Below are 24,565 nucleotides of genomic sequence, written 5' to 3' on the forward strand. Positions count from 1 at the left end.
TAGCCACAGGCACCACAATAGGTTGGTTTATATGGAAGGATGAAACAACTTTCGGCAAAAATTGTGGACGGGTCCGCAATTCTGCTCCCTCCGCATGGAAAACCAGATAGGGGCTTTTATGTGACAAAGCCGCCAACTCTGACACACGCCTAGCCGAAGCCAAGGCTAATAGCATGACCACCTTCCACGTGAGATATTTCAACTCCACCGTTTTGAGTGGTTCAAACCAGTGGGATTTCAGGAAACTCAACACCACGTTAAGATCCCAAGGTGCCACTGGAGGCACAAAAGGGGGCTGAATATGCAGCACTCCCTTTACAAACGTCTGAACTTCAGGTAGAGAAGTCAACTCCTTTTGAAAGAAAATGGATAGGGCCGAAATCTGGACCTTAATTGACCCCAATTTTAGGCCCAAATTCACTCCTGACTGTAGGAAGTGAAGGAAACGGCCCAGCTGGAATTCCTCCGTAGGGGCATTCCTGGCCTCACACCAAGCAACATATTTTCGCCATATACGGTGATAATGTTGAGCTGTCACGTCCTTCCTAGCCTTTATCAGCGTAGGAATGACCTCCTCCGGAATGCCTTCCTCCGCTAGGATCCGGCGTTCAACCGCCATGCCGTCAAACGCAGCAGCGGTAAGTCTTGGAACAGACAGGGCCCCTGTTGCAACAAGTCCTGTCTTAGAGGAAGAGGCCACGGGTCCTCTGTGAGCATTTCTTGCAGATCTGGATACCAAGTCCTTTGTGGCCAATCTGGAACAATGAATATCGTTCTCACACCTCTTTTTCTTATTATTCTCAGCACCTTGGGTATGAGAGGAAGAGGAGGAAATACATAGACCGACTGGAACACCCACGGTGTGACCAGGGCGTCTACAGCTATCGCCTGAGGGTCTCTTGACCTGGCGCAATACCTCTGTAGTTTTTTGTTGAGGCGGGATGCCATCATGTCCACCTGTGGCAGTACCCACCGACTTGCAGTCTGTGCGAAGACTTCCTGATGAAGTCCCCACTCTCCCGGGTGGAGGTCGTGTCTGCTGAGGAAGTCTGCTTCCCAGCTGTCCACTCCCGGGATGAACACTGCTGACAGTGCGCTTACGTGATTTTCCGCCCAGCGAAGAATTCTGGTGGCTTCCGCCATCGCTACCCTGCTCCATGTGCCGCCTTGTCGGTTTACATGAGCCACTGCGGTGATGGTGTCTGACTGAATCAGAACCGGTTGGTCGCGAAGCAGGGTCTCCGCTTGACGTAGGGCGTTGTATACGGCCCTTAGTTCCAGGATGTTGATGTGAAGGCAAGTCTCCTGACTTGACCACAGACCTTGGAAATTTCTTCCCTGTGTGACTGCTCCCCACCCTCGGAGGCTTGCATCCGTGGTCACCAGGACCCAGTCCTGAATGCCGAATCTGCGGCCCTCGAGAAGGTGAGCACTCTGCAGCCACCACAGGAGAGACACCCTGGCCCAGGGGGATAGGGTGATTAACCGATGCATCTGAAGATGTGATCCGAACCACTTGTCCAGTAAGTCCCATTGAAAGGTCCTCGCATGGAACCTGCCGAAGGGAATGGCCTCATATGATGCCACCATCCTTCCCAGGACTCGAGTGCAGTGATGCACTGACACCTGTTTTGGTTTTAATAGGTTCCTGACCAGTGTCATGAGCTCCTGAGCTCTCTCTATCGGGAGATAAACCCTTTTCTGGTCTGTGTCTAGAATCATGCCTAGGAAAGGCAGACGAGCGTAGGAACCAACTGCGACTTTGGAATATTTAGAATCCAGCCGTGTTGCCGTTACACTTCCAGAGAAAGTGCTACGCTGATCAGCAACTGCTCTCTTGATCCTGCTTTTATGAGGAGAACGTCCAAGTATGGGATAATTGCGACCCCTTGCTTCCGCAGGAGTACCATCATTTCCGCCATTACCTTGGTAAATATTCTCGGTGCCGTGGAGAGACCAAACGGCAACGTCTGAAATTGGTAATGACAATCCTGTACCACAAATCTGAGGTACGCCTGACGAGGTGGATAAATGGGGACATGAAGGCATGCATCCTTTATGTCCAGAGACACCATAAAATCCACCCCTTCCAGGCTTGTGACGACCGCTCTCAGCGATTCCATCTTGAACTTGAACCTTTTCAGGTATATGTTCAGGGATTTTAAATTCAATATGGGTCTGACCGAACCGTCCGGTTTCGGGACTACAACATGGTCGAATAATAACCCCCTCCTTGTTGAAGGAGGGGACCTTGACCACCACCTGTTGAAGATACAATTTGTGAATTGCAGTTAACACTATTTCCCTCTTGTGGGGGGAAGCCGGCAGGGCCGTCGGTGAGGGGGCATCTCCTCGAAGCCCAGCTTGTATCCCTGAGACACAATATCTATTGCCCAGGGATCCAACAGGGAGTGAACCCACTTGTGGCTGAAATTTCGAAGACGTGCCCCCACCGGGCCTAGCTCCGCCTGTGGAGCCCCAGCGACATGCGGTGGATTTTGTAGAGGCCGGGGAGGACTTCTGTTCCTGGGAACTAGCTGTGTTGTGCAGCTTCTTTCCTCTGCCCCTGCCTCTGGCAAGAAAGGACGCACCTCGGATTTTCTTGTTTCTTTGTGATCGAAAGGACTGCATTTGATAATGTCGTGCTTTCCTAGGCTGTGCTGGAATAAAAGGCAAAAGATCAGAATTACCAGCTATAGCTGTGGAGACTAGGTCAGAGATCCCTTCTCCACACAATCCTCAGCCTTGTAAGGTAAACCTTCCATATGCCTCTTAAGTCGGTATCACCTGTCCATTGCATGTTCCACAGGACACGTCAAGCAGAAATCGACATAGCGTTGACTCTAGAACCCAGTAGACTAATGTCTCTTTGGGCATGTTTTATATATATATATATATATCTAAGACAGCATCTTTATATATATATATATCTATATACGGGGTGGCGATAGGAGCCTTATACTTAAGAAGTTGGAATCAAGATGGATTTATCGCTTGGGGACAATTTCTCCGAAGGGTCTGAATGAGAATAATTCTTTCAATATTTTTTTACGTTGAATATGGATTTGATCTGATTTTGATCTGGATATTCTAGTTATAAGGTTTTTTCCAAATCTAAGCATGCTTGCCAACACGCTCTTTTTAATCTTCAATTATTGGACATTGATATCCAATATTATATATGTTGTCTGTTGTTCATTGTATATAATAAGATTTTACTTACCGATAAATCTATTTCTCATAGTCCGTAGTGGATGCTGGGGACTCCGTCAGGACCATGGGGAATAGCGGCTCCGCAGGAGACAGGGCACAAAAGCAAGCTTTTAGGATCACATGGTGTGTACTGGCTCCTCCCCCTATGACCCTCCTCCAAGCCTCAGTTAGGTACTGTGCCCGGACGAGCGTACACAATAAGGAAGGATCTTGAATCCCGGGTAAGACTCATACCAGCCACACCAATCACACCGTACAACTTGTGATTTGAACCCAGTTAACAGTATGATAACAATGAAGTAGCCTCTAAAAAAGATGGCTCACAACAATAATAACCTGATTTTTTGTAACAATAACTATGTACAAGTAATGCAGACAATCCGCACTTGGGATGGGCGCCCAGCATCCACTACGGACTATGAGAAATAGATTTATCGGTAAGTAAAATCTTATTTTCTCTAACGTCCTAGTGGATGCTGGGGACTCCGTCAGGACCATGGGGATTATACCAAAGCTCCCAAACGGGCGGGAGAGTGCGGATGACTCTGCAGCACCGAATGAGAGAACTCCAGGTCCTCCTCAGCCAGGGTATCAAATTTGTAGAATTTTGCAAACGTGTTTGCCCCTGACCAAGTAGCTGCTCGGCAAAGTTGTAAAGCCGAGACCCCTCGGGCAGCCGCCCAAGATGAGCCCACCTTCCTTGTGGAATGGGCATTTACAGATTTTGGCTGTGGCAGGCCTGCCACAGAATGTGCAAGCTGAATTGTACTACAAATCCAACGAGCAATAGTCTGCTTAGAAGCAGGAGCACCCAGCTTTTTGGGTGCCAACAATATAAACAGCAAGTCAGACTTTCTGACTCCAGCCGTCCTGGAATTATATATATATATATATATATATATATATATATATATTTATTTTCAGGGCCCTGACAACGTCTAGCAACTTGGAGTCCTCCAAGTCCCTAGTAGCCGCAGGCACCACAATAGGTTGTTTCAGGTGAAACGCTGACACCACCTTAGGAAGAAACTGGGGACGAGTCCGCAGTTCTGCCCTGTCCGAATGGAAAATCAAATATGGGCTTTTGTAAGACAAAGCCGCCAATTTTGACAATCGCCTGGCCGAGGCCAGGGCCAACAGCATGGTCACTTTCCATGTGAGATATTTCAAATCCACAGATTTGAGTGGTTCAAACCAATATGATTTGAGGAATCCCAACACTACGTTGAGATCCCACGGTGCCACTGGAGGCACACAAGGGCTGTATATGCAATACTCCCTTGACAAACGTCTGGACTTCAGGAACTGAAGCCAATTCTTTCTGGAAGAAAATCTATAGGGCCGAAACTTGAACCTTAATGGACCCCAATTTGAGGCTCATAGACACTCCTGTTTGCAGGAAGTGCAGAAATCGACCTAGTTGAAATTTTTTCGTGGGGCCTTCCTGGCCTCACCCACGCAACATATTTTTACCACATGTGGTGATAACGTTGTGCGGTCACCTCCTTCCTGGCTTTGACCAGGGTAGGTATGACCTCTTCCGGAATGCCTTTTCCCTTAGGATCCGGCGTTCAAAACCGCCATGCCGTCAAACGCAGTCGCGGTAAGTCTTGGAACAGACAAGGTCCCTGCTGGAGCAGGTCCTTTCTTAAAGGCCGATGCCACGGTTCCTCTTGGAACAGACATGGTACTTGCTGAAAGCAAATCCCTTCTTAGCTCCCGAGGCCATTAGTCCTCTGTGAGCATCTCTTGAAGTTCCGGTTACCAAGTCCCTCTTGGCCAATCCGGAGCCACGAGTATAGTTCTTACTCCTCTATGTCTTATAATTCTCAATACCTTGGTTATGAGAAGCAGAGGAGGGAACACATACACCGACTGTTACACCCACGGTGTTACCAGGACGTCCACAGCTATCGCCTGAAGGTCTCGTGACCTGGCGCAATACCTGTCCCATTTTTTGTTCGGGCGGGACGCCATCATGTCCACCTTTGGTCTTTCCCAACGGTTCACAATCATGCGGAAAACTTCCCGATGAAGTTCCCACTCTCCCGGGTGGAGGTCGTGCCTGCTGAGGAAGTCTGCTTCCCAGTTGTCCACTCCCGGAATGAACACTGCTGACAGTGCTATCACATGATTTTCCGCCTAGCGAAAAATCCTTGCAGTTTTGCCACTGCCCTCCTGCTTCTTGTGCCGCCCTTTCTGTTTACGTGGGCGACTGCCGTGATGTTATCCCACTGGATCAATACCGGCTGACCTTGAAGCAGAGGTCTTGCTAAGCTTAGAGGATTATAAATTTGCTCTTAGCTCCAGTATATTTATGTGGAGAGAATTCTCCAGACTTGATCACACTCCTTGTGTGACTGCTCCCCAGCCTCTCAGGCTGGCCTCCGTGGTCACCAGCATCCAATCCTGAATGCCGAATCTGCGGCCCTCTAGAAGATGAGCACTCTGTAATCACCACAGGAGAGACACCCTTGTCCTTGGATATAGGGTTATCCGCTGATGCATCTGAAGATGCGATCCGGACCATTTGTCCAGCAGATCCCACTGAAGAGTTCTTGCGTGAAATCTGCCGAATGGAAGCGCTTCGTAATAAGCCACCATTTTTACCAGGACTCTTGTGCAATGATGCACTGACACTTTTCCTGGTTTTAGGAGGATCCCGATTAGCTCGGATAACTCCCTGGCTTTCTCCTCTGGGAGAAACACCTTTTCCTGGACTGTGTCCAGAATCATCCCTAGGACCAGCAGACGTGTCGTCGGAACAACTGCGGTTTTGGAATATTTAGAATCCACCCGTGCTGTCGTAGAACTACTTGAGATAGTGCTACTCCGACCTCCAACTGTTCTCTGGACCTTGTTCTTATCAGGAGGTCGTCCATTTTCTTTGAAGACGAATCCTCCTTTCGGTCATTACCTTGGTAAGGACCCGGGGTGCCTTGGACAATCCAACGGCATCGTCTTGAAACTGATAGTGACAGTTCTGTACCACGAACCTGAGGTACCCTTGGTGAGAAAAGGCAAATTTTGGGACATGGAGGTAAGCATCCCTGATGTCCCGGGACACCATATAGTCCCCTTGTTCTTTGCTATCACTGCTCTGAGTGACTCCATCTGGATTTGAACCCTTGCAAGTGTTCAAATTTTTCAGATTTAGAATAGGTCTCACCTAGCCTTCAGTACCACCATATAGTGTGGAGTAATACCCCTTTCCTTGTTGTCGGAGGGGTAATTTTATTATCACCTGCTGGGAATACAGCTTGTGAATTGTTTTCAATACTGCCTCCCTGTCGGAGGGAGACATTGGTACAGCAGACTACAGGAACCTGCGAGGGGGGAAACCTCTCGACATTCCAATCTGTACCCCTTGGATACTACTTGTAGGATCCAGGGGTCCTGTACGGTCCCAGCGTCATGCTGAGAACTTGGTAGAAGCGGTGGAGGGCTTCTGTTCCTGGGAATGGGCTGCCTGCTGCAGTCTTCTTCCCTTTCCTCTATCCCTGGGCAGATATGACTCTTATAGGGACGAAAGGACTGAGGCTGAAAAGACGGTGTCTTTTTCTGCAGAGATGTGACTTAGGGTAAAAAACGGTGGATTTTCCAGCAGTTGCCCTGGCCACCAGGTCCCATGGACCGACCCCAAATAACTCCTCCCCTTTATACGGCAATACATCTTTGTGCCGTTTGGAATCTGCATCACCTGACCACTGTCGTGTCCATAAACATCTTCTTGCAGATATGGATATCGCATTTACTCTTGATGCCAGAGTGCAAATAATAAGAATTTACTTACCGATAATTCTATTTCTCGGAGTCCGTAGTGGATGCTGGGGTTCCTGAAAGGACCATGGGGAATAGCGGCTCCGCAGGAGACAGGGCACAAAAGTAAAGCTTTCCGATCAGGTGGTGTGCACTGGCTCCTCCCCCTATGACCCTCCTCCAAGCCAGTTAGGTACTGTGCCCGGACGAGCGTACACAATAAGGGAGGAATTTTGAATCCCGGGTAAGACTCATACCAGCCACACCAATCACACCGTACAACTTGTGATCTAAACCCAGTTAACAGTATGATAACAGCGGAGCCTCTGAAAAGATGGCTCACAACAATAATAACCCGATTTTTGTAACTATGTACAAGTATTGCAGATAATCCGCACTTGGGATGGGCGCCCAGCATCCACTACGGACTCCGAGAAATAGAATTATCGGTAAGTAAATTCTTATTTTCTCTATCGTCCTAGTGGATGCTGGGGTTCCTGAAAGGACCATGGGGATTATACCAAAGCTCCCAAACGGGCGGGAGAGTGCGGATGACTCTGCAGCACCGAATGAGAGAACTCCAGGTCCTCCTTAGCCAGGGTATCAAATTTGTAGAATTTAGCAAACGTGTTTGCCCCTGACCAAGTAGCTGCTCGGCAAAGTTGTAAAGCCGAGACCCCTCGGGCAGCCGCCCAAGATGAGCCCACCTTCCTTGTGGAATGGGCATTTACATATTTTGGCTGTGGCAGGCCTGCCACAGAATGTGCAAGCTGAATTGTATTACACATCCAACTAGCAATAGTCTGCTTAGAAGCAAGAGCACCCAGTTTGTTGGGTGCATACAGGATAACAGCAAGTCAGTTTTCCTGACTCCAGCCGTCCTGGAACATATTTTCAGGGCCCTGACAACATCTAGCAACTTGGAGTCCTCCAAGTCCCTAGTAGGTGCAAGGCACCACAATAAGCTGGTTCAGGTGAAACACTGACACCACCTTAGGGAGAGAACTGGGGACGAGTCCGCAGCTCTGCCCTGTCCGAATGGACAAACAGATATGGCTTTTTTGAGAAAAAACCACCAATTTGACACTCGCCTGGTCCAGGCCAGGGCCAAGAGCATGGTCACTTTTCATGTGAGATGCTTCAAATCCACAGATTTGACTGGTTTTAAACCAATGTGATTTGAGGAATCCCAGAACTACGTTGAGATCCCACAGTGCCACTGGAGGCACAAAAGGGGGTTGTATATGCAATACTCCCTTGACAAACTTCTGGACTTCAGGAACTGAAGCCAATTCTTTCTGGAAGAAAATCGACAGGGCCGAAATTTGAACCTTAATGGACCCCAATTTGAGGCCCATAGACACTCCTGTTTGCAGGAAATGCAGGAAACGACCGAGTTGAAATTTCTTTGTGGGGCCTTCCTGGCCTCACACCACGTAACATATTTTCGCCACATGTGGTGATAATGTTGTGCGGTCACCTCCTTTCTGGCTTTGACCAGGGTAGGAATGACCTCTTCCGGAATGCCTTTTTCCCTTAGGATCCGGCTTTCCACCGCCATGCCGACAAACGCAGCTGCAGTAAGTCTTGGAACAGACATGGTACTTGCTGAAGCAAGTCCCTTCTTAGCGGCAGAGGCCATAAGACCTCTGTAAGCATCTCTTGAAGTTCCGGGTACCAAGTCCTTCTTGGCCAATCCGGAGCCATGAGTATAGTTCTTACTCCTCTACGTCTTATAATTCTCAGCACCTTAGGTATGAGAAGCAGAGGAGGGAACACATACACCGACTGGTACACCCACGGTGTTACCAGAACGTCCACAGCTATTGCCTGAGGGTCTCTTGACCTGGCGCAATACCTGTCCCGTTTTTTGTTCAGACGGGACGCCATCATGTCCACCTTTGGTATTTCCCAACGGTTTACAATCATGTGGAAAAAACTTCCCGATGAAGTTTCCACTCTCCCGGGTGGAGGTCGTGCCTGCTGAGGAAGTCTGCTTCCCAGTTTCCATTCCCGGGATGAAACACTGCTGACAGTGCTATCACATGATTTTCCGCCCAGCGAAAAGTCCTTGCAGTTTTTGCCATTGCCCTCCTGCTTCTTGTGTCGCCCTGTCTGTTTACGTGGGCGACTGCCGTGATGTTTTTCCCACTGGATCAATACCGGCTGACCTTGAAGCAGAGGTCTTGCTAAGCTTAGAGCATTATAAATTTACCCTTAGCTCCAGTATATTTATGTGGAGAAAAGTCTCCAGACTTGATCACACTCCCTGGAAATTTTTTCCTTGTGTGACTGCTCCCCAGCCTCTCGGGCTGGGCTCCGTGGTCACCAGCATCCAATCCTGAATGCCGAATCTGCGGCCCTCTAGAAGATGAGCACTCTATAACCACCACAGGAGAGACACCCTTGTCCTTGGATATAGGGTTATCCGCTGAGCATCTTAAGATGCGATCCGGACCATTTGTCCAGCAGATCCCACTGAAAAGTTCTTGCGTGAAATCTGCCGAATGGAATTGCTTCGTAGGAAGCCACCATTTTTAACAGGACCCTTGTGCAATGATGCACTGTTTTTAGGAGGTTCCTGACTAGCTCGGATAACTCCCTGGCTTTCCGGGAGAAACACCTTTTTTCTGGACTGTGTCCAGAATCATCCCTAGGCACAGCAGACGTGTCGTCGGGATCAGCTGCGATTTTGGAATATTTAGAATCCACCCGTGCTGTTGTAGCAGTATCCGAGATAGTGCTACTCCGACCTCTAACTGTTCCCTGGACTATGCCCTTATCAGGAGATCGTCCAAGTAAGGGATAATTAAGACGCCTTTTCTTCGAAGAAGAATCATCATTTCGGCCATTACCTTGGTAAAGACCCGGGGTGCCGTGGACAATCCAAACGGCAGCGTCTGAAACTGATAGTGACAGTTCTGCACCACGAACCTGAGGTACCCTTAGTGAGAAGGGCAAATTTGGGACATAGAGGTAAGCATCCCTGATGTCCCGGGACACTATATAGTCCCCTTCTTCCTGGTTCGTTATCACTGCTCTGAGTGACTCCATCTTGATTTGAACCTTTGTAAGTGTTCAAAAAAATTTTTTAGAATAAGTCTCACCTAGTCTTCTGGCTTCAGTACCACAATATAGTGTGGAATAATACCCCTTTTTAATTATCACCTGCTGGGAATACAGCTTGTGAATTTTTTCCCATACTGCCTCCTTGTCGGAGGGAGACCTTGGTAAAGCAGACTTCAGGAGCCTGCGAAGGGGAAACGTCTCGACATTCCAATCTGTACCCCTGGGATACTACTTGTAGGATCCAGGGGTCCTGTACGGTCTCAGCGCCATGCTGAGAACTTGTCAGAAGCGGTGGAACGCTTCTGTTCCTGGGAATGGGCTGCCTGCTGCAGTCTTCTTCCCTTTCCTCTATCCCTGGGCAGATATGATCTTATAGGGACGAAAGGACTGAGGCTGAAAAGACGGTGTCTTTTTCTGCAGAGATGTGACTTAGGGTAAAAACGGCGGATTTTCCAGCAGTTGCCGTGGCCACCAGGTCCGATGGACCGACCCCAAATAACTCCTCTTCCTTTATACGGCAATACACCTTTGTGCCGTTTGGAATCTGCATCACCTGACCACTGTCGTGTCCATAACATCTTCTGGCAGATATGGACATCGCATTTACATTTATTTATGCCAGAGTGCAAATATCCCTCTGTGCATCTCGCATATATAGAAATGCATCCTTTAAATGCTCTATAGTCAATAAAATACTGTCCCTGTCAAGGGTATCAATATTTTTAGTCAGGGAATCCGACCAAGCCACCCCAGCTCTGCACATCCAGGCTGAGGCGATCGCTGGTCGCAGTATAACACCAGTATGTGTGTATATACTTTTTATGATATTTTCCAGCCTCCTGTCAGCTGGTCCTTGAGGACGGCCCTATCTATAGACGGTACCGCCACTTGTTTTGATAAGCGTGTGAGCGCCTTATCCACCCTAAGGGGTGTTTCCCAACGCGCCCTAACTTCTGGCGGGAAAGGGTATACCGCCCCTAATTTTCTATCGGGGGGAACCCACGCATCATCACACACTTTATTTAATTTATCTGATTCAGGAAAAACTACGGTAGTTTTTTCACATCCCACATAATACCCTCTTTTGTGGTACTTGTAGTATCAGAAATATGTAACACCTCCTTCATTGCCTTTAACGTGTGGCCCTAATAAGGAATACGTTTGTTTATTCACCGTCGACACTGGATTCAGTGTCCCTGTCTGTGTCTGTGTCGACCGACTAAAGTAAACGGGCGTTTTAAAACCCCTGACGGTGTTTTTGAGACGTCTGGACCGGTACTAATTGTTTGTCGGCCGTCTCATGTCGTCAACCGACCTTGCAGCGTGTTGACATTATCACGTAATTCCCTAAATAAGCCATCCATTCCGGTGTCGACTCCCTAGAGAGTGACATCACCATTACAGGCAATTGCTCCGCCTCCTCACCAACATCGTCCTCATACATGTCGACACACACGTACCGACACACAGCACACACACAGGGAATGCTCTGATAGAGGACAGGACCCACTAGCCCTTTGGAGAGACAGAGGGAGAGTTTACCAGCACACACCAAAAACGCTATAATTATATAGGGACAACCTTATATAAGTGTTTTCCCTTATAGCATCTTTTTTATATATTTCTAACGCCAATTTAGTGCCCCCCCTCTCTGTTTTAACCCTGTTTCTGTAGTGCAGTGCAGGGGAGAGCCTGGGAGCCTTCCCTCCAGCCTTTCTGTGAGGGAAAATGGCGCTGTGTGCTGAGGAGATAGGCCCCGCCCCTTTTTCGGCGGCCTCGTCTCCCGCTCTTAACGGATTCTGGCAGGGGTTAAATATCTCCATATAGCCTCCGGAGGCTATATGTGAGGTATTTTTAGCCAAAATAGGTATTCATTTGCCTCCCAGGGCGCCCCCCTCCCAGCGCCCTGCACCCTCAGTGACTGCCGTGTGAAGTGTGCTGAGAGGAAAATGGCGCACAGCTGCAGTGCTGTGCGCTACCTTTAGAAGACTGAAGAGTCTTCTGCCGCCGATTCTGGACCTCTTCTTACTTCAGCATCTGCAAGGGGGCCGGCGGCAAGGCTCCGGTGACCATCCAGGCTGTACCTGTGATCGTCCCTCTGGAGCTGATGTCCAGTAGCCAAGAAGCCAATCCATCCTGCACGCAGGTGAGTTCACTTCTTCTCCCCTAAGTCCCTCGTTGCAGTGATCCTGTTGCCAGCAGGACTCACTGTAAAATAAAAAACCTAAGCTAAACTTTTCTAAGCAGCTCTTTAGGAGAGCCACCTAGATTGCACCCTTCTCGGCCGGGCACAAAAATCTAACTGGCTTGGAGGAGGGTCATAGGGGGAGGAGCCAGTGCACACCACCTGATCGGAAAGCTTTACTTTTGTGCCGTCTCCTGCGGAGCCGCTATTCCCCATGGTCCTTTCAGGAACCCCAGCATCCACTAGGACGATAGAGAAATCCCTCTGCGCATCTCGCATATATAGAAATGCATCCTTTAAATGCTCTATAGTCAATAAAATACTGTCCCTGTCAAAGGTATCAATATTTTTAGTCAGGGAATCCGACCAAGCCACCTCAGCTCTGCACATCCAGGCTGAGGCGATCGCTGGTCGCAGTATAACACCAGCATGTGTGTGTATACTTTTTAGGATATTTTTCAGCCTCCTATCAGCTGGCTCCTTAAGTACGGCCCTATCCGTAGATGGTACCGCCACTTGTTCTGATAAGCGTGTGAGCGCCTTATCCACCATGAGGGGTGTTTCCCACCGCGCCTTAACTTCTGGCGGGAGAGGGTATACCGCCAATAATTTTCTATCGGGGGAAACCCACGCATCATCACACACTTCATTTAATTTATCTGATTCAGGAAAAACTACAGGTAGTTTTTTCACCTCACACATAATACCCTTTTTTGTGGTACTTGGAGTATCAGAAATATGTAACACCTCCTTCATTGCCCTTAACGTGTGGCCCTAAAAGAAAATACGTTTGTTTCTTCACCGTCGACACTGAAATCAGTGTCCGTGTCTGGGTCTGTGTCGACCGACTGAGGTAAATGGGCATTTTACAGCCCCTGACGGTGTTTGAGACGCCTGGACAGATACTAATTTGTTCGCCGGCCCTCTCATGTCGTCAACCGGCTTGCAGCGTGTTGACATTGTCACGTAATTTCCATAAATAAGCCATCCATTCCGGTGTCGACTCCCTAGAGAGTGACATCACCATTACAGGCAATTTGCTCCGCCTCCTCACCAATATTTTCCTCATACATGTCGACACACACGTACCGACATACAGCACACACATAGGGAATGCTCTGATAGAGGACAGGACCCACTAGCCCTTTGGGGAGACAGAGGGAGAGTTTGCCAGCACACACCAAAACGCTATAATTATCCAGGGACAACCTTTATATAAGTGTTCCTTTTATAGCATTTTAATATATATACATATCGCCAAATCAGTGCCCCCCCTCTCTGTTTTAACCCTGTTTCTGTAGTGCAGTGCAGGGGAGATCATGGGAGCCTTCCCACCAGCCTTTCTGTGAGGGAAAATGGCGCTGTGTGCTGAGGAGAATAGGCCCCGCCCCCTTTTCGGCGGGCTTCTTCTCCGGAGTTTTAGATATCTGGCAGGGGTTAAATACATCCATATAGCCTCAAGGGCTATATGTGATGTATTTTTCGCCATACAGGTATTATACATTGCTGCCCAGGGCGCCCCCCCCCCAGCGCCCTGCACCCTCCGTGACCGCTGTGTGAAGTGTGCTGACAACAATGGCGCACAGCTGCAGTGCTGTGCGCTACCTGATGAAGACTGAGAGTCTTCTGCCGCCTGGTTCCGGACCTCTTCATCTTCAGCATCTGCAAGGGGGGTCGGCGGCGCGGCTCCGGGACGAACCCCAGGGCGAGCCCTGTGTTCCGACTCCCTCTGGAGCTATGTCCAGTAGCCTAAGAATCCAATCCATCCTGCACGCAGGTGAGTTGAAAATCTCTCCCCTAAGTCCCTCGATGCAGTGAGCCTGTTGCCAGCAGCACTCACTGAAAATAAAGAACCTAAAAACTTTTTCTAAGCAACTCTTTAAGAGAGCCACCTAGATTGCACCCTTCTCGGCCGGGCACAAAAACCTAACTGAGGCTTGGAGGAGGGTCATAGGGGGAGGAGCCAGTACACACCATGTGATCCTAAAAGCTTGCTTTTGTGCCCTGTCTCCTGCGGAGCCGCTATTCCCCATGGTCCTGACGGAGTCCCCAGCATCCACTAGGACGTTAGAGAAATTTTGTTGCACATTTGGTGGTGTGTCCAGTTTCTTTAGACACACACTGTGTGTAATAGGAAGATTTTTTGTTTATGTTTGCATGTAAGTCTATGTATACTTAACTATTTTGTGGTAACTTCTTACTAGCGGGTCTCCTGACACTGTCAGTGCCTTCTGTCCGAGTTATATATGCCTTTAATGGTTAATCGTTACCATTATTTATACTTCTACTAGTATCACTACACCCGTGTGGTCCATGGTGTCTGTAGAAAAAATTTAAAATATAAAATAATAAATTGCGTTAAGGCTTTAGAATATCAATTCATTAATTATGGAACAAAAAAGTTTTTATTCTCTAGGTATTGCTTCCCAGCAGCGCTGTATATATGCTACGAGCGCTGTACACATAATCCCTATGCCATAGTACGTTTGAAAGTGGCTGTGAAGATTGACACAGTACTCTCTCGTCTCGTATCCAGGGCAATCGTTGCCATGGTGTTCGTTAGTGCCCAGGAATAGAGTACGGCCGCAACCGGAAGTGACGCGGAGAGACGATGCGGAAGCAATGTGCGTTCCATCTACGTCTGGTGGAACGCACGCGAGCGGGCTGTAGCTGGAGCGTGTCGGCGCAACACGTGGGAGATGGTGTGCTATGGGGTGTCCTTGCACACATCGGGTAAAGCAGAGTGCGCTCCGGGTAAACAGAATGTAACGCACATTGATATATCCCCAGCTGCTCTCCATGTTGGATTATTGATCAGTCCGGTCACTGGTAAGTGCTATAGGCATGGGGGTATGTTTGCTGTTTTGTCCCTATGAGTGAAGTAGATGTATTGGGTTTATGGTGCAAAATGCCCCTTCCCAATATTGGAATGTTCCATGGAGTTAATTAACTAATTGGAAATGCTGGCTATTATGAAGTCACTGGGGGTATTTAGGAGACCTGCTAGGCATTGATCACTTGATGTTGGTGCATATGAACAGATGTAACCTGCTGTGTATGCTGTATCTGTTGCAATTTCCTGATGATGATCCTGAGGGATCGAAACGTCGAATTACAATTGAATTATTCGCTTGAAACAATATTCTGATGAGTATGCATTAAAATTCAATGCTTGTTTTAAATGCAAATTTCTGGTGAGTGCCCCTCTATATTGGTTTTCTATATATCTATATATATATATACAGACAAAAATGAGGCGGCACTTGGAGACTGACGTAAATGGTGAAAAGTTGTATTAAACAGACAGGTTAACGTTTCGGGGACGTGCTCCCCTTCCTCAGAACAATCTGTGCATAGCAAAGTGTGAACATTAAATACCCAAAACTTACCCCAGAGACCTCACCCAATTGAACTCATCAATTATTCCATGAGTTCAATTGGGTTTGGGTTTTATAATATGATGTTATCTTGTTAAGTAGAATACATAATGTATTGTGAGGATTTTAGGGGTAGTATACATGTATCATTATTTGTGTGTTTTTGTTTTAGTGTCTCCTCGACAACCGAGCCGGGTTTCATTATGACATATCCGCCCGGCTGTGGGCAGCCGAACGGGCCACGGGAGCAGAGTGGGCGGTCACGCACTGTGTTGCCATGGTCGCTAGGCCGGGTCCCGTCGCGTCACTTCCGCCCCGCCGTCGGATGTCGGATACGTCAGTCTGGAGCCGCGGGCAACGTGCCGAGGATGCACGCCGGTGGGTGAGGTCTCTGGGGTAAGTTTTGGGTATTTAATGTTCACACTTTGCTATGCACAGATTGTTCTGAGGAAGGGGAGCACGTCCCCGAAACGTTAACCTGTCTGTTTAATACAACTTTTCACCATTTACGTCAGTCTCCAAGTGCCGCCTCATTTTTGTCTGTATCAGTATTGTGGGTTAGCCCCCAGGGAGGAAGGCACAGGAGCAAGGTCTTTATTTGCCACCTGTGGAGTGCCGGAGGTTCTACGTGGGATATATACATATATATATATATACATACATACTAGGGTCTCAATCTCTGCTGATAAGGTGTCCACGCTGCTACAGCGCTATAAACCCACGCCGACACAATCGCCGGTGTGAGTAGAGTACCAGAATGTGTGTAAATGGACTTCAAAGTACTTTTACTGCATGCTATCTGCAGGATCCCTGAGGATAGCTGTTAAGTCAGCGCTACCTTTTGGGCAAACGTGACACCCTAGGGTAAGATTCCCATCGTATCCTGGCCCTAATAGGGAAAGGATACTCCCTGAGAATTCTTTGTGGGAAACTGCAGTCTCTTGTCTGGAGATTCCCGCTCTTTTTCTTCATGAGAGGAGGGAAATTTACCTCAGCTTTCTTCCCCTTAAACATGTGTACCCTTGTGTCAGGGACAGATGAGTCATCAGTGATATGCAAAACATTTTTTATTACAATATTGAATACTTTCCTGCCATTTTGGCTGTAACTTTGCATTATCGTAGTCGACACTGGAGTCAGACTCCGTGTCGATATCAGTGTCTATTATTTTGGATAGTGAGCATTGAGAGACTCTGAAGGTCTCTGCGACATAGGGACAGACATGGGTAGATTCCCTGTCTGTTCTCTAATCTTTTGTGCAATAAATTTACCTTAGCACTTAATTTCACATATCCAAACAGGTGTCGGCGTTGTCGACGGAGACACCACTCACACACACATTTGCTCCAACTCCTCCTTAGGGGAGCCTTTTACCTCAGACATGTCGACACACACGTACCGACACACCACACACTCAGGGAATGCTCATCTGAAGACAATTCCCCCACAAGGCCCTTTGGAGAGACAGAGAGAGAGTTTGCCAGCACACCCCCCAGCGCTATAAACCCAGGAATAACACAGTAACTTAATGTTAACCCAGTAGCTGCTGTTTATATAGATTTTTGCGCCTAATTATGTGCCCCCCCCCCTCTCTTTTTACCCTCTTCTACTGTGTATCTGCAGGGGAGAGCCTGGGGAGCTTCCTCTCAGCGGAGCTGTGGAGAAAAAATGGCGCAGGTGAGTGCTGAGGAAGAAGCCCCGCCCCCTCGACAGCGGGCTTCTGTCCCGCTTAAATATACATTTTCTTGGCGGGGGCTCATACATATATACAGTGCCCAACTGTATATATGTGTACTTTTGCCAAAAGAGGTCCATATGCTGCCCAGGGCGCCCCCCCCTGCGCCCTGCACCCTTACAGTGACCGGAGTATGTGAGGTGTGTGGGAGCAATGGCGCACAGCTGCTGTGCGTTACCTCCGTGAAGAACGGAGTCTTCTGCCGCCGGTTTCGAAGTCTTCTTGCTTCTCATACTCACCCGGCTTCTGTCTTCCGGCTCTGCGAGGGGTACGGCGGCGCGGCTCTGGGATCGGACGACGAGGGTGAGATCCTGTGTACGATCCCTCTGGAGCTAATGGTGTCCAGTAGCCTAAGAAGCAGGACCTAGCTTCAGAGAGTAGGGCTGCTTCTCTCCCCTCTGTCCCACGATGCAGGGAGTCTGTTGCCAGCAGAGCTCCCTGAAAATAAAAAACCTAACAAAATACTTTCTCACAGCAAGCTCAGGAGAGCTCACTGAACAGCACCCAGCTCGTCCGGGCACAGTCTCAAACTGAGGTCTGGAGGAGGGACATAGAGGGAGGAGCCAGAGCACACCAGAATCTAAATTCTTTCTTAAAGTGCCCATGTCTCCTGCGGAGCCCGTCTATTCCCCATGGTCCTTACGGAGTCCCCAGCATCCACTAGGACGTTAGAGAAATTAAAATAATAAAGCTAAAAAGCCTAAAATATAATTATAAAAATGTTTTTTTTTTTAAATTGTTTGTGCTGTACCCCAGTGTACTATACAATTTTTATTTTATTTTTATAAGTACTGTGACACTGCTGGTATATTAATATTTCATGCTCATACACGTATTGTGCGACATTGTTGGTGAAAATTAAACCGCAGTGTTTGATTACTATTTCTGACTCATACACGTATTGTGCCGGTAAAGGTGGTACCACAGTAATATATTTTCGTACTCATAGACGTATTGTGCGAAACTGTTGGTGAAAATTAAACTGCAGTGTTTGATTACTATTTCAAACTCCTACTCGTATTGTGTGACACTGTGGCTGAAGGTGGTACCACAGTAATACATTTTATTTCGTACTCATACACGTATTGTGAGACATTGTTGGTGAAATTAAACTGCAGATTATTATTTCTGACTCATACATGTATCGTGTGACACTGTAGGTGAAAGTAAACCGTTGTGTTAGATTATCTCTGACTACACACATGGTGACACTGTACTGTATGTGGTACATTTTTTGTACAAATTGTAGTGTGTGCTGTACCCCACTTGGTTCGTGTTTGTTGATAGATATGGAGAATGAACAATTGAGAGGAGAGGCATAGACGGCTTAAGTCAGGGCATGTAAAATAAAATAAAAAGTAAAAGTCAGATTAGTGCAATAACCAATAAAAAAAATTATATTTGCAAAAGAAGACCGTCACCAATGCCCCCAATGGGAACTATTAACTATTTATAATTTTAAATAGACTGTTCTCTAATAATTTACCTGCCTTACTTTTATAAGTACAGTCAGGACGGACACACACTTATAGTACTAGCGTACAGTCACCTGACAATCATAAATTAAGAGGGAAGTCCAGGAACGGAGTATGTTATCCCTCCTGGAATGGGTCATGTTGGAAGGTATGCAACTGCATCTTTTGTACTACTCATATTCTCTACAGAACAAGCCTACAAAGTCTGGGAACTTCCAAATGAATAATTTGCAGGGTCAGATAAAATGCCAGTCGGTCTGACAGGCATTTTATCTGATAGTGTATGCCCAGCATTAATTACAGCTTTTTCATAGATTTAGCCTGGTGCAAAAAATAAACCCCATTATATGCATACTTTGTGCTCATTAATACTGCTGTTAATTAGTAGCCATAATTAATCAAATGTAAGCTGGCAAGCTGTCATTGTTTGAATGAAGCCTTGCCTACATTACACACCGCATATGATACAATGCATGCTGCTTATATGCATGCTGATACACAATAACCGATGTGTTGTAGCAAATAAACCATATAATTCATCGATAACACAGACACTCACTGACCTCCAGCTTCACATGTTATTTTCCCTAGTATCAAGCTAGAGTGTGGGTCACACATGGGGGAACTGAGCAGCCGTTGCACTGTTCCTCCGGAAACAAGATGCTGCTTCATAGTTCCGTGCATACACTATCAGAGCTGTTTTTTTTTGCAGGCGCACTCTCTATAATTTTGAAGTGGAGTGTGAGTGCATGCAGAGTGTGAGTGCATGCAGAGTTCTACCGACAAGGAAGAGATCAGTAACACACAGACTAGCATTTTTTATTATTATTCATGAACAGAGGTTGTTTGCATCAGAGTGAGTGCATATGACATTGCTGCTTTTTCTCAAAGTGAATATTATGTGCTGGGACCATTTATCATGGCAGCTGGATTTTCTGCAGCAGCAACACTTGAGCACTAGCCCTTGTAAGCAGGCATACCATGTTATCCGGCATAAGCCTGTGTTTTCTTCGATTGTAGGGTTATATATCCATAGAAATCTGGTATCTGGATTGGCAACCATACATTATTTTTGTTATACTTTATTTTATATTCAATGTTTTGTCCTGTGTGTGTATTTTAATAAATTGTGTGTAATTATATTTCTGAAGCGGGGTACACTGGGATTCCACAGGGAATACACTGGGGGTGTAGAGTTGGATCTTGATCCGAGGCACCAACAGGCTAAAGCTTTGACTGTTCCCAGGATTCACTGCACTGCCTCCTCTATAACCCCGCCTCCAGGCACTGGAGCTCAGTTTGTAAGCTGGTGCCTGCAGAGCAGGTCACTTAAAAGGTGGGGTTGCGCTAGGCAGCCCTGAAAAGAGCTTTTTAAGAAGACTTCAAGGGCCGTAGCACTGTTTATGTCATTATAACATGCTGTGCTGCGGCTCCATCACCTCCCCAGCAGCGCTGCATACTCCCGCTGCCATGTTCCCGGGTACTTGCAGCAGTGGCGCACCGGTCATCAGGCACACCACCACTGACGCTCTCCAGGATCGCGTGGCTGCACATCAGGGAGGAGGTAAGAGGGTGCCCCAGATGGGACCCGCCGGTAAATCGCAGTCCGGTTGCAGTCCCAGGAGACGGACCGCGCCGCTGGCGTGGACACTGTACTGCACAGGGACCTCACTATATCCACCAGGGCAGGGAGCTCAGGTCGGATTTACTAAAATCTGTTTTACATAGGCTCCACAGTACCCGGTGGTGATGGATAACCTGTAGCCCCTCCCCCAGCTCCGGGCGCCATCTACTGCTGGTGTTCCTGCCCTGGAGCTGCATTTCACTCTCCCTCACTCCATGGCAGAGATTTTGGCGCCATCTTCACTAACTGCTGAGCTGATCTCCGGGACTGCAGGGCACTGTCTCCTCTGTAAAGCTGCCTGTCTCATCAGCGCTGTGCATTTACAGACACTTAAGTATTCAACATGTCATTTTAGACAGTGTTAGTTAAGAACAAGTGTACTCAATCCCACTACTGCATCTAAAAAAACTAATAAGTTCAAACGTCAGAAGGTTACTAAAGTAGTCTTACTACATTCTGAACATTTAATTGACATACGTCAGAAATCCTGGTCGTCTCCAGGAAAGAAATTTTCCTTGTCTAAAAAGATACTAGCTCGTTATCCTATCCCTGCGGAGTTGAGTAACAAGTGGGAAACTCCACCGCCGGTGGACTCTCATGTCACCCGTCTTGTGGTGTCATCTACTCTGCCTGTCACCTCACTGAAGGAACTGATGGATAAGCGTGCCTGAAGTCTATTTACTCTCTTACCGGTGCTGTACATAGACCCACTATGGCAGCCTCCTGGGCTGCGAAAGGAATTGAAGCATGGGTTCAGGCAATTGAGGATGAGCTGCCTCAGGAATTTTCTGACACTGCCAGACAATATCTGTCTTATATTACCACAGCCTCCCACTATATTCAGGAGGCGGCCTCTGAGGCGGTGTTATGGCAGCCAAGGCGTCTACTACGTCTCTCCTGGCTCACCGAATTCTTTGGTTGAGGTCCTGGAAGGTGAAGCTGGGCTCCAAAAAGACCTTGGAGGTACTCCCTCTTAAGGGAGACATCCTATTTGGGAAGGATCTCAACAAGATTGTGACTGACTTGGCGACTGCTAAGACTGCATTTCTCTCAAGTACTAATCCTTCTGCTCCAAAGGCTAAGAGTACCACTTTCCGTTCCTTTCGACCTCAAGGGTAAGCAAAAGGTCAGGTGTACCCGAGACAGGCTCGTGTTTCCTAAACCACTAAGCCCAAACTTAAACAATCCTGGGCCACCCGTCAGCCTGCTTCCAAACAAGACAAGCCTGCTGCATGACGGGGCGGGCCTCCACCTGGGGGACCCCAGAGTGGGAGGCCGACTTCTGCAGTTCGCCCAGGCCTGGTTAAAGACCACTTCGGATGCCTGGGTGCGGGAAGTTGTCTCTCACGGGTACGCAATCTCTTTCAAGAGACGTCCCCCTCGCCAGTTTTGCTGAACGGTTATCCCTTCGGATCCGTTGAAAGAGCAAGTTGTAAACTTGGTTGTACAATCCCTCCTGGACACAGGAGTGGTTGTGCCGGTACCTCTGTCCCAGAGAGGCAGGGGAAACTCTACGACCCTGTTTCTAGTTTCGAAGCCAAATGGGTCCATCCGGCCTATACTCAACCTCAAATCATTGAACAAATTTGTGAGAGTGTCCAAATTCCGTATGGAAACTCTGCACTCTGTTGTACTAGCTATGGAACCCGAAGACTATATGGTATCCCTGGACATACAGGATGCTTACCTGCACATACCTACTGCCATATCACAGCAATATCTGCGGTTTGTTATTGGCGACCTACATTATCAAGTCCAGGGTCTGCCATTTGGACTGGCCACAGCCCCTTGGATCTTCACCAAGGTCATGGCCGTGATGACGGCCCTTCTCCGCCGTCAGGGAATCAGGATCCTTCTGTATCTGGATGACTTGCTGATCCTGGCGAACTCCCAAGATGTTCTCAGTCATTTCCTACAAGCCCACGGGTGACTCATCAACTGGAAAAAGTCCTTGCTGGTCCCTGCTTGGAGCATGGTACACCTGGGGGCACTGCTGGAAACACACAGCCAGCGATTGTTTCTGTCTCCAGAGAAAGTCCTGAAACTTCAGGACAGGATCAGATACTTCCTCTCTCACCCAAGAGATGAGAGCAACACTCTCTCCAGGGTCGGTGGACCAAGGAGAAATCTCTCCTCCCAATAAACATTCTGGAATTGCGGGCAGTGTTCAATGCATTGACACTGGCCCTGTCTCTGTTCATTCCCGGAGTCCTCAACTGGGAAGCGGATTTCCTCAGTCGTCAGGACGTTCACGCTGGAGAGTGGAGTCTTCATCCAGAAGTCTTTCAACTCCTAGTGCACAAGTGGGGCCTACCAGATGTAGACCTGATAGCGTCTCGACACAATCACAAGGTTCCGGTCTTCGGATCAAAGACAAGGGATCCTCAAGCAGCATTCGTGGACGCACTGGCAATTCCATGGAACTTTTGGCTGCCATACGTGTTCCCGCCAGTGTCACTCCTGCCGAGGATACTACGGAAGTTCAAGCAAGAAAGAGGAATAATACTACTAGTCGCTCCAGCGTGGCCCAGACGGCATTGGTTCTCAGACCTGTATGGTCTATCGATAGAGCGTCCTCTTCTACTTCCTCAACGCTCAGACCTCCTCGTTCAGAGCCTTTGTTTCTATTCGGACCTAGCCAGACTGGCTTTGACGGCGTGGCTCTTGAATCTTCACTCCTGAGGTCCAAGGGATTTTCTGAGGCTGTTATTCAAACTATGTTGAAGGCCCACAAACCGGATTCTGCACGGATTTATTACAGGGTCTGGAACTATTACTTTACATGGTGTGCTGCTAAGACTTATGATGCCTATTCGTTCAGAAGTTCCAGGCTTTTGGCTTTCTGCAACAAGGCCTAGATTTAGGCCTTCGTCTGGCCTCCCTCATGGTTCATATATCTGCCTTGTCGGTGTGGTTTCAGAGAAAAAATAAGATTTTAAACCTACCGGTAAATCTTTTTCTCTTAGTCCGTAGAGGATGCTGGGGACTCCGTAAGGACCATGGGGTATAGACGGGCTCCGCAGGAGACATGGGCACTCTAAAGACTTTAGATGGGTGTGCACTGGCTCTTCCCTCTATGCCCCTCCTCCAGACCTCAGTTAAAGAACTGTGCCCAGAGGAGACGGACAGTACGAGGAAAGGAGTTTTGTTAATCTAAGGGCAAGATTCATACCAGCCCACACCATCCACACCATATAACATGGAATATACACAACCAGTTAACATTATGAACAAAACAGCATCAGCCAAAGACTGATCTTAACTGTAACATAACCCTTATGTAAGCAATAACTATATACAAGCCTTGCAGAAATATGTCCGCACTGGGACGTGCGCCCAGCATCCTCTACAGACTAGGAGAAAAAGATTTACCGGTAGGTTTAAAATCTTATTTTCACTTACGTCCTAGAGGATGCTGGGGACTCCGTAAGAACCATGGGGATTATACCAAAGCTCCAGACCGGGCGGGAGAGTGCGGATGACTCTGCAGCACCGATTGAGTAAACACGAGGTCCTCATCAGCCAGGGTGTCAACCTTGTAGAATTTTGCAAAAGTGTTTGAACCCGACCAAGTAGCTGCTTGGCACAGCTGTAATGCCGAGACGCCTCGGGCAGCCGCCCAAGAAGAGCCCACCTTCCTAGTGGAATGGGCCTTTACCGAATTTGGTAACGGCAATCCAGCCGTAGAATGAGCCTGCTGAATCGTGTTACAGATCCAGCGAGCAATAGTCTGCTTAGAAGCAGGAGCACCAACCTTGTTGGCTGCATACAGGACAAACAATGCCTCTGTTTTCCTAACCCGAGCCGTCCTGGCTACATACATTTTTAAGGCCCTGACTACATCAAGGGACAATCAGATAGGGGCTTTTGTGAGATAAAGCCGCCAATTCGGACACCCGCCTTGCAGATGCCAAGGCCAACAACATGACTACCTTCCAAGTGAGAAATTTTAATTCAACCGTTTGAAGAGGTTCAAACCAGTGAGATTTTAGGAACTGTAACACCACGTTAAGGTCCCATGGTGCCACTGGGGGCACAAAAGGTGGCTGGATGTGCAGCACTCCCTTTACAAAAGTCTGGACTTCTGGGAGAGAAGCCAATTCCTTCTGAAAGAAAATTGATAGGGCC

General features: G+C 48.0%; 1 protein-coding gene across 1 annotated transcript in view; it reads right to left on the reverse strand.

Moving 5' to 3' along the window:
- Positions 1-19,504, reverse strand: part of LOC135055442 (translational activator of cytochrome c oxidase 1) — a 59,591-nt gene extending 40,087 nt beyond the window's left edge. Inside the window, exon 1 of the mRNA XM_063959540.1 lies at positions 19,377-19,504. Within this exon, the coding sequence (XP_063815610.1) occupies positions 19,377-19,497 (121 nt within the window). The 5' untranslated portion in view covers positions 19,498-19,504. The remainder of the gene's footprint in view (positions 1-19,376) is intronic.
- Positions 19,505-24,565: the final 5,061 nt, after the last annotated feature.

Source organism: Pseudophryne corroboree, chromosome 3, assembly GCF_028390025.1.
Source record: "Pseudophryne corroboree isolate aPseCor3 chromosome 3, aPseCor3.hap2, whole genome shotgun sequence".
In the NCBI taxonomy this organism is placed as follows: Eukaryota; Metazoa; Chordata; class Amphibia; order Anura; family Myobatrachidae; genus Pseudophryne; species Pseudophryne corroboree.